Here is a 10,157-nt window from a genome sequence, read left to right on the forward strand (position 1 = left end):
TTACAACAAACAGCTTTCTGAAAAATCTTGGATTGTGCTTTCAGCAGAGTGTAACTTTGGAGGGAGGGAAGTCAATTCTCAGGGATCTACATGAACTTTGAAACTGTGAGGTCAGACACTCGTTGACAACTCAACCACCTGTTGCCACGCACACAAACACAAATGTGCACACACACATATCTACACCCTCACACCCGCATCCACTATCACCCCACACCCTGCCTGGTGTGACTAGTCAATTCAGCAGTTGTAGATAGTTTGCATGACCATCAGGCAATAAAGACAATGTGTTTTTTGCTTGTGCATGAATGTGTTGTTCTTTCTTTCTCCCAGCCTCTTGTGGTATTTTTTCAAAACTTTCTGGCATTCAAAGCCTGTGCAAGAACCCTGGCCTACAGTCCTCCACTCTTTGTTTTCACAAGGAATAATTATATTGTAAGCAATATATTTGCTTTAGTTTAAAAAAAGAAAACACTCACACACATGTACATTCACAATAGCCTTAATAAAGAATATGAAATCAGTTAAATTAGTAAGATATTGATTACATATTAACATTGTGCCATGAATAGATATATTTTATTCGTCTTAACAAGGCCATAGAACATGTTAATGTCCGTGGGCTAAGGGGCGTGTTGATATAGTGTGTTTGCAAAGAAAAGCTTTTCGGTCAAGCTCAGGGCTGGCTGTTGCGTACCTGACCCAGTCTAAAGAGCTGAAGCAGGTGCATTAGGGATTTTTAAGTGCGAAGGCTCAAGCAGCCCTTTTATATACACATCTCTTCTCTTGCCCGCCTTCCCTCCCCTATTTACAGTCATCATGTTCAGTTACGTCTGTGTCACACATTCGGAAAGATTTTACTTTAGCCAGACATCCAAACAGCTGCATCAAGTAAACGTCTGTCAAACCAGACCTAGAATATGTAGATCACTCCGTCATCCATCATTCTACCACAGCTTTAACCTCAGGAGTCCATAACTGTCACTGGATATCTCCCATGGCTCTCATCATGGCCATGATTTCATCATGTGAATATGTGTTGTGTGTAAAAGTTTTATTTTAAAGTCTGAGTGGTGAAAAGGCCCTGCCTGTAGAGCATATTACTAGGTGGACTTTAGCTAGATGTTTGTTATTCCAAAGAGTTGATCGAGAAAACCCCCATGTTATGACAACAGATTTAATTGATGGAATTTAGTCAATATGTCCCCATAAAAATATGTTCAAAAGTAGTGTTTAGTAACTCCATCCAAAGTAGAAAAGATCAGGGAGGCGATGTTGAATGCTGAGTATAATAGTTATTCAGGACCTGCTGCCAGGGGTTGAAGTGCTTGCTTTGAGTGCCAGGGCCAGCCCAGTTTCTGTCCCATCCATATTCTGCTCCAGTTCAGTCACTGTGTTATATCGCTTGGATTCCTTATCCAAAGCTGCAGACAGTGTGTCCCTTTAGCGACATTCAAGTCCTACAGAACATACTTGAAAGATAAGAAAAAAAATTCCCTTCAGTTAAAGAAGCTTTGACAAGCTCTTTATGCACACAGAGGCAATGGCCTGACACTCCTCTATGTTTGTCCACAATTCAGCCCCATGCTTGTTCAGCATATAGATGATTAATTTGTAGGACAATCTCGACCAAAATAAACCTACACCCAATCCAGGGTGTCATTTTGTTTTCATGACAACTCTAAATGTCCGGATTTAAATTCAGCCCATGTGGGCAGTGACCTGTGAGGCTCCACCTCCCAACTGGCTACTGGCCAGTCCCAAAGTCCGAGAATCAAACAAGAAGCCCTGTTGTCCTGCGCTGAGCACACCCAGACTGTCCGTTAGAGTCCCACTGGGAGATGAGCCAAGGAAGTGGCTCTGATGATTGGCAGTGGCAGCGGCGGCCATTTTATCAGGGCTGGCTGCGAGGCGTGGTGAGGGAGGGAATGTGTAACCATACAGGCTGTAGGGCGGTGTGTGGAGGCGAAGTCCAGCGTAACCCTGCGCGGTGGGGTTGGATAGATAGCCAAGTTGAGAAGCAGGGAGAGGCATGGAACAGAAGCCATCACTTTCATACATCGATGGACCTCTGGGAGGGGGGAACGGCTCCGGGGGGTTGCCATAACGATGGAAAGGGTGTGTGGGACGGCTGCAGGTGTAATCAGGTGGGCTGAGTGGGCAAACCTGGAAAGGTGAGGAGCATGGCGACGAGGAGAGAAGGTGACTTGGGGCTCCATGAGCTCCCGGGACCCCTACAGATACAGAGACAGAGAGAAAGAAGTGTTAAACTTAAATCCAATTATATTTTGGGGTTTGTCATTCATTCTAATGTATCATGTTAACTGTTCCTGACTTGACATTTTTAAATGTTGGAAAATTAGGACACGGGTATTTGCTCCATACTCGTTATCAACAAGATGAGTTAAGGAATCATAATTGTCATCTCTGAAAATGACTTGATATGATTATTTCTCCTGTTGTGGTTGGATAAATAATGACTCTCAGAAGCCAAAAGTGAAATAAAAGCTAGGTCCTTCGGAAGGTTTGGGTGAATGGTTGAGCGCACAAAAACGGTGACTTTGACAGGAGAGACAGCCTTTTGAATAACACTTTTAAAAAAGTCACTTTAACAGTCAATTGTTGTTACTTGACCAACCGTTATCATTTACTTTTCATGCCTTAAAACTGAGGTGGGTAACATGTTCATTGTTCACTGTAATATTTGGCAGAAATGTCATATTAGCCATTCAGCTATATGTAGATGAAGTGGTCTGAGAATATCTACTCATCACTTTGCTCTCCCCTGTACACTTTGACCAATCAGAGCGATGCTCGGATTCTCCGTTCTTATTTGCTGTTGGGACTGTCCATTCACTTTGGTACCGACGTCGTTGGTGTAGAGCGGTTCAGGGAGGGACCAGAGAGAACACAAGTGGAGCGGTTGAGGTATTTGGATTCGAATCGGTATCCCAACTGCTATTTTCTCCCAAATCATATAGCCCAGCTTTAAGCTCACTATACCTTAATCATAGTGGTGGCAGATCAGGAAAAATAATAGTGTCTCATGACATTGTCAGAAATAACAAGCCACTAACTTTGTTGTTTAGGTAGTATGACTTGACTTATCCAGAAAACTCTACCTTGCTTGGCCATGCCAGGGATGTCCTCAAATGTGAGTGTCCGCAGAGATGGACGCCAGAATGCATAAGACTCAACCAATGCCTCCAGACCCATCCTGTAAAACACACACAAATGCACATGTTAACAAAAATCCATCAGCATTATTGATAAATTGTAATGAAATCCAGAACCAGACTCCTTGTCATGCACTTCCTTAAGTCCTTGATGCAGCTGCAGCCGCTCTTTTCCCAGCATGCCTCATTGTGTTACACATTACGCCAACCACCTGGTGGCCATCTTAGTCGCCTGTGGGGCCTCTCTTGCCATCTCCATGGAGACCACAGGTAATGAGGGGCATAAACGCCACATTGCGATTGGCTGCTGCTAGCTGGGTGCTCGGAGGTAATTGCTTTCACACGGCTTTTACGGGCGAATCAGGACGAAGGAGCAGGAAGCTGCAGCATGGATTTATGAGGTGGGACTCCCCCCTCCCAATCTGCATCTCCCTCCTCCTCTAGGTGGGGCAGAGGGTTGCTGTAGCGGGGTAATGCGAGCGCTCTTTTACCCCTCGTTAGCGTGAGGATAAAAGTCCCCCCCCCCCCACCGCGGGGTTGTAGTCACGGTGATAATTTAGACAAGCTGCCTGCAGCGGTTCTGTGTGCTCAAAAAGCAGCCTATCTGAGCAGAAGTTTATTTAGCAAACTGCTTAACTCTTCCTGTAATATTTAAGGAGAGTTTTTTTTAGCCTTCCTAAGTTAAACTTTTATAGGGTCAGCTGTCAGGGTTATCCAGTTTGCATTTCTCTACCTTTCTCCCTCTCAAATGTTCTGTCTCACACGTTTCTTGCCCCCTTCGTTCTCCTGCTCTCCCTCCCTCTCTCTCTCTCCCCTCCTCTCTAATGATTTCTGTGAAGCCTCGGGGGAGTGGCTATTTGGAGGCTGTTGGAGTTTTACTGCGGTGTTGTTTTAATGCTGTGTTTATATATGTTTAGAAATGTGTTTATACAGATTTTCTTCAGGACACTCTTGACTTTTATTATTTTGATGTTTATGTTCCCGAGGCTGGCTGGAATCTGACGCTCCATTTAGGTTTGCACACGAGGTTAGGTTTTTCCCTCTGAAAGCATGTGCCTGTAACGAGGCAACTGTGGGAATTAATGTGCCTTTAAAGTTAGCACATATAAAGTAAATTAAATCAGTGATTAATATGGTGAAATCATAGTAATATGTGCCACGTCTGTTCGGTTTAGTCACTTTCTTTAATGCCATTTAGAAAAGATTTAATGGAATGCTGTTGGACATTTTCCATTAGAAAAAAAAACAGAAAATACAAGCATTGCTGCCCATAAAATTGGACCAAAATAGATATGACAAAAACCACAAAGTAAAGATAGCATGCATCCCACATTACCCCTAATGCAGTATAGATAATGTGAAAATCTCTGTGGTTGAAATGAACTCACCGGTTTCTGCCAGAGTCTCTGAACCCTTTGGCAAATGGGTTTCTGTCAATTTTCAGCCTAGTGATCTGAAAAGTAAAACAGGCCTCTTAATTATTTCTCCAAACAAAGTCAACCACAACAAGAATGTGTAATATAAGATTTTTTCCGGCAAAAATATTCTTCGTAATCTTTCAATCCTCTCTAAAATAAACACATTCATGTGCTATAGTTAGCTGCCAATGCTGTTTGTATGTATTGAATTCATATGGGAAAGCATGTATGTACTTGTGGTTCCTTCCACATATATGTGAATTTGGATGTGTGTGTGTCAGCATACTCTTGTGTGTGTGTGCATGTCTGTTAATGCCTATGGGGCTGAAATCGGGTTGCCCAGGCTGTGGGTGGTGTTTAAGGCCCTGCTCTGTGACTGTGACCCGCATCCAAAGGGACTTTTATAGGAATTGCCCTGTGTTTTGACTTAAGCTATCGTTCACTGTGGGCCAGCCAACCCCCATCTAACATCCTACTTCAAAGCTCACATCAACTTGTCCAATGCAAAAATCCAGATTTTTTTTTTTCATTGCAGACATCGGTTTTGAAATTTAGTGGGAAATAAAATATGAGACATCCATGCAATTTAGAAATGTACAAGAATGAAAAATGAACAAATAATAATCAAATTAAGACACACACACACACACACACACACTGGAATCTGGAACTATAGGAGAGGATTTTATACTCCATCTAGACGGGCAGAATTATATTTGAAAACTTTATCAGTCATCTCTCTTTATCAGCTCTCTAATAACAGTAAACAGTAAAAAACTACAAAACAAAGTCCTAAGCAAAGTGTAGCATGTATTAGTTGGAAATGTGTATTTCTTGGCTACATAGGATATTTCAGTGTGTTTGGGTCATCTAAGTGTGTGGATAGCAGCTGTGCTACCTGTTGATTCTGATATGCTGTGACGGTGGTGAAGATGGTCTCGGGGAAGAAGAAGGTGCGGGTGCCTTCCCCAGCAGGGATGGCTCTCACTGGGGATAACTCCTCTCCACACTCCTTACGGATCACATGGACCCGCGGCTGGTACTTGTGCATGGAGTGCAGAATGATCTGAGCCGGGAGATAAGAATGATTCTTTCAGACAACAACGACAGCAATTTCCTGGTATTTACAGCTATAAAACACAATTGTTGCATAAGGACGAGCTGAGAACAAAAGCATAGATGTATGCACCTGCACACACGCAGAAACACAATATGTGGATAGGTGGATATGTGTATACGTCAATTCAGAAATTTGAACCTAAAGAGGAAGTTATGGAGCTTGCAACAATGATAACAGAATTGTTATTCAAATCAAATATATTTGTATATCAGTCATATTTCTTGTCAATTGTTGCAACATCTGAAAACAAAAAGAAAAAAAAATTGATATAATTGTGAAAAAAACACCTAATGTTTACAACAATTTAATAATATAGGCTACTGTAGAATAATCCCATCAAGTCTAAACCAAAATATGAAATGTAAAGGAGTTTAAAGAGGCTCAAATGATGTACGTATATGAGTATCACAAACAAACAATAAACTACTATCAAAGAATATTATTTTTTAAACTTTGCTGTGGCACTTACATGTCCCTGGTCGTCCAGTTCGTTGTTGGTCAGTTTAAGTTTGTCAAAACTGACCACCTGACGCATCCATGTCTCTCCTGAGGCCGGTGAGTCTGGGTGGATGTACACTCTGGGCGGCACAGGAGAGTCCGCATTCCCCGCCACCATCCACTTGGAGCTATGATACACGTACCTGCACAATTCACAATTCAGACACGGCAAATAAACACAATGTCACACGTTTACATGTTGTCCACCTATGCAACCGAATTTAACGCAACGCTATGAGTAGCCTTGGCCTATACAGGAAAAAAAATATTTCAGCACGATCAACAATAACGAAAGGTTCAGTGATGTGAAGAAAAAAAAGCACAGAAAGATCGAAAGGATATAATATGTGCAAATAATTCCATTCAAATTACAATTTATTTCCTCGGGGAAATAATATGCTAATGTAGGCTATTTAATATATCAAACATTACACAACATATAGGCTAAACACACACGCGCATACCAAACTATTTTATATGTTTTAAGGCACATCCTCTTGCTGGCAGGTAGGACTACAACTAATTAGTTCCTCATCGTCATGGTTTAGGGTCATCACCTGCTGTTAAGCGTTTGGTTAAAAACCTGCACACTCTTCTTCCTCCACGGCTTGTTGTTGCCTGCAGCTTTTGTGCATGTGAGCGAAACATTTCGGCAATCCACGGAACTAGGCCTATAATGCGATCCATTGTCAAACTGATTGAATGACAAGCCATCACTCATCACTTTACCAAGCCACTAAAAAGTGTTCACATAAACGGGTTTTAAAAGTTTGAAATTATAGGCTTACAGTGTAGGCATATAGCATGCAAAGACTTGGCTGCGTTAACGTCGTTGCAAGTAACACTCTGTTTTCTTCTGCATTATAACAACATATGTTGGTCTGACCTTCCTGGGTGGAGAGGTGACGCATCCAAAAGGTTTTTACCAAAAGGGACGTCAAAACCGCCGTGACAAAACATAGGGGCCAGGCGCCATTTGTGGAGACAGAACTGGCTTTGCACAATATAAAATACTTGTGTTGTCCCAGACACAATGTAGGCCCTATGTGGAGTCTAAATAAAGACTATGCTAACGAAAATGACTGTAATATTCGCGTCTCTTTGGGACATAGCCTACGAGGTTGAAGGGCACTGTAATATAGGCCTATATGTTTACAGTTTCGGTATCGCTTTGATATTGCTTTTACGATTTTTAATTTTGTTTTGTCAACTTCCCTTTTCAAAACCATTAAAGGGTCACAGGGTTTCATAGCCTCTGTTGCCATTGGCGTATACTTTGCGGAGTGTGTGTGTGTGTGTGTGTGTTGTCCGTTTTACCTGTATCGTTTGTTGTCCACGGGGATTATATCCATGGCAATATAATATTGCTGATGGGGGTCCAAACCCGTAATCTTCACACGCATAGCGGGGAACATCCGCCTGACAGGAAAACCAAATAAATCATCCGCATTGGAGATTTCAGCTCAACGTCAAACTACATGGATTTACAACATGCAGTCATTATTACTTAATAAAATGAATAGTTTGATACAAATAATCCAACAGAAAATGCTGTTTTCATAGGGTTGTTTTTTAATGATTTGCCATCACTACGAGTTTAATCTGTATTTATTTTATATGTTTATGCATGTTTATGATGTTCCTTTTCTCCAATGAAGGACTATTGTAAGTCCGTCAGTAGGCTATTATGTGAGCAGTGAGCACGCTATGTGTTTTTTTATCCCTGAACTTTGTCTTACCGTCCAGCCTTGGTAATGATCATTTCGGTGCCAATCTCGTGGAAGCGTTTCCACAGGTCTGATCCCTGCAGGTCCACGCGGCTCTCCTCTCCCGGTCCGGTTACCGGCGCCGTGCACAGAGCTGCGGGCTGCGGGCTCTCCAACAGCGCGTCCTCGCTCTCTGCTGTAGCGGAACGAGGCGAGATAAACACGTTTAATAAACACAGCTATCCAAGCAATATTCACTCACAAATTCACTAATGTCTTTCTCTTCTCGACTTGCTGTCGGTTGACTCATAGAAAATACATTCTGAATTCAATAAAATGCACACAATCTGGACTAAATATAGCCTAATCGAAAAGACTGTTTTAGTGAAACGCCTTTAGCATTCGACATAGGCTAGCCTATAAATATGACTAATTATTACGACTTAAAAAAAACTGACGGGGTCATATTTTACCACACACTATTATTCCAGTAGGCTACTATAATTGTATAGCTAGTATTTCAAGTAGATAAAAATGCTTTTAATTCGCCGTTTAGGGACATTACCCTCATTTAAACTCACTCTAACAATCATAGTAAAGCTCGGAATTGGTAACAATATTATAATTAAATAGACCTATGTCTCTCTAAACTAAGGCCACTCAGCACTAATTAATGAATACCGTATATATAAATTATGATTCAGTAGAAAAAAGGCATTACTATTCACTCATTATCTTAAATTTTAGGTCCCAATATAGGAACTCTATAATGGCTTTCTGGACATCCGTGTTTTATTATTGAAGATATGTTTAGAGGACACCCTATTGGAAATGGGGTTATGCGTCTCCGCTGTTATTATTTGTGCTATGCAACATGGGCCTCGCCAGGTGCTGGAAATTTATGGACATTTAACATGGGCCTAACAAGCCAAACTAGCACAAAGGAAAATCCTCCGCCAAGTGCATTTTAAACTTGCAACAGATTGTCAGGGCCGCAGGTTTATGCTCTCTGCAGACCTCTTAGCATCCTTTCCGCAGTTCCCCTGCCTTTATACGCTGCTAATTGGCGTGTTTATGATTGCAACACAACTCATAAAGCGGCACACATTAGTCACACTCACACCACTCATATTTACTAGACCAGAGCCATGATATGATATCACATTTCCAGTGTGTGGCTTTGGCCAAAGCGTATCAGTGGTTTGATTTAATAATCTTGCGTCTTATTACTGAATTGTCCTCTGGCATACGCAGAAGGCAGCCTGTATTATGCTGGTGAAACCGCGAGGCTTCTTAATCAAAAAGAAGGCTAGTCTAAATGTCAACGAGTACAATGTTTCCCTTCAAAATTGTAAACTAGTAACACTAAACACTATGTATTTCTTAACAGCAGTAAAACGCTTTAAAAACAAACAGTCCACAGTGAGGAGTTGTATGGATTCATCTAACAATGTATCCTTTAGCCAACTACATACGCCTTGTAACGCCTGGTATATTGTCATTTCAAGAGTTCATTTAGTGCAGTCAGTTTTTTTAAAGTCATAGTTAATATTATTGTCTTAATTACTCACGCGAACCGTCACTGGTACATTCTGCCTCGCTTCCCCGGTCGCTGGTGCACGCTCTGTCGGCCCGCGGCCCTGGGCTCCCGGTGAGATCGGAGACATCTGTTCCGTCCTCGTAGCCTTGGGACACCGCATCTTCTTCGGTCGTCCTGCGCCTCTTTTCCGCTCCGATCAGCGACTCCACCGAGAATGCGTGCGCCTTGACACTGAGCGCGCACGGGGACCGCCGCTTCTCTGCCATTTCTCTCGCTGTCTGGACAGAATGAGGGAGAAGGCGTCACGAAAAGTTCACAACACAGGCAATCGCAAAAAGGGAATCCACGGTGCCTGTCCTGTGCTTTCTGTTGCCCGTCCTAGACCTATAGGCTACATACAGCAGAGGAACCAGAGGGAGCGAGCGAGCTAGAGCTAATAATGTCTCCGTTATCCGTGAGAGCCGTGTGGACTTTTGGAAAGTGTCAACAACTGGAGCTTAGAGGAGAGCCGGAGAACAGGACCTGTCGATCACAAGACAGAGCGACCAATCACGGGTAAACACAGCCCCTCGGAACTTTCCTCTGGTCCCGCCCGCGATGGGGGGCGCTCGTGCCGCCTTATGTGGTAAAAGTAAAGCTGGTGATTGAATCATGTCTCCAGGGGAAGGAGCGCGAGCGAGGAGCAACTCTCTGGGGCAT

At 42.6% G+C, this 10,157-nt stretch overlaps 1 protein-coding gene across 2 annotated transcripts; it reads right to left on the minus strand.

The window, feature by feature from the left end:
* Positions 1-529: 529 nt before the first annotated feature.
* tbx18 (T-box transcription factor 18) lies at positions 530-9,918 on the minus strand. 2 transcript variants are annotated; one of them, XM_080047384.1, is made up of 8 exons: positions 9,490-9,918; positions 7,952-8,111; positions 7,530-7,631; positions 6,184-6,355; positions 5,493-5,660; positions 4,565-4,629; positions 3,123-3,217; positions 530-2,234 (listed from the first exon to the last, which is right to left on the minus strand). In XM_080047384.1, the coding sequence occupies exons 1-8, from the start codon at positions 9,722-9,724 to the stop codon at positions 1,702-1,704; spliced, it is 1,530 nt and encodes a 509-aa protein (XP_079903510.1). In that variant the 5' UTR covers positions 9,725-9,918; the 3' UTR covers positions 530-1,701. The 2 variants fall into 2 exon arrangements, with proteins under 2 accessions (XP_079903510.1, XP_079903509.1); XM_080047383.1 differs by having other exon boundaries at positions 7,952-8,114.
* Between the last annotated feature and the right edge of the window lie 239 nt (positions 9,919-10,157).

Source organism: Ammodytes marinus, assembly GCF_949987685.1.
Source record: "Ammodytes marinus genome assembly, chromosome: 19".
NCBI classification, from domain to species: domain Eukaryota; kingdom Metazoa; phylum Chordata; class Actinopteri; order Uranoscopiformes; family Ammodytidae; genus Ammodytes; species Ammodytes marinus.

Coding starts and splice junctions, on each gene's coding strand:
- tbx18 (XM_080047383.1), bottom strand. CDS start 9,724: ATGGCAGAGAAGCGGCGGTCCCCGTGCGCGCTCAGTGTCAAGGCGCAC. Junction 7,632..7,951: donor ATCATTACCAAGGCTGGACG/GTAAGACAAAGT, acceptor TTTTCCTGTCAG/GCGGATGTTCCCCGCTATGC. Junction 3,218..4,564: donor AGAGACTCTGGCAGAAACCG/GTGAGTTCATTT, acceptor TGTGTTTTACAG/GATGGGTCTGGAGGCATTGG.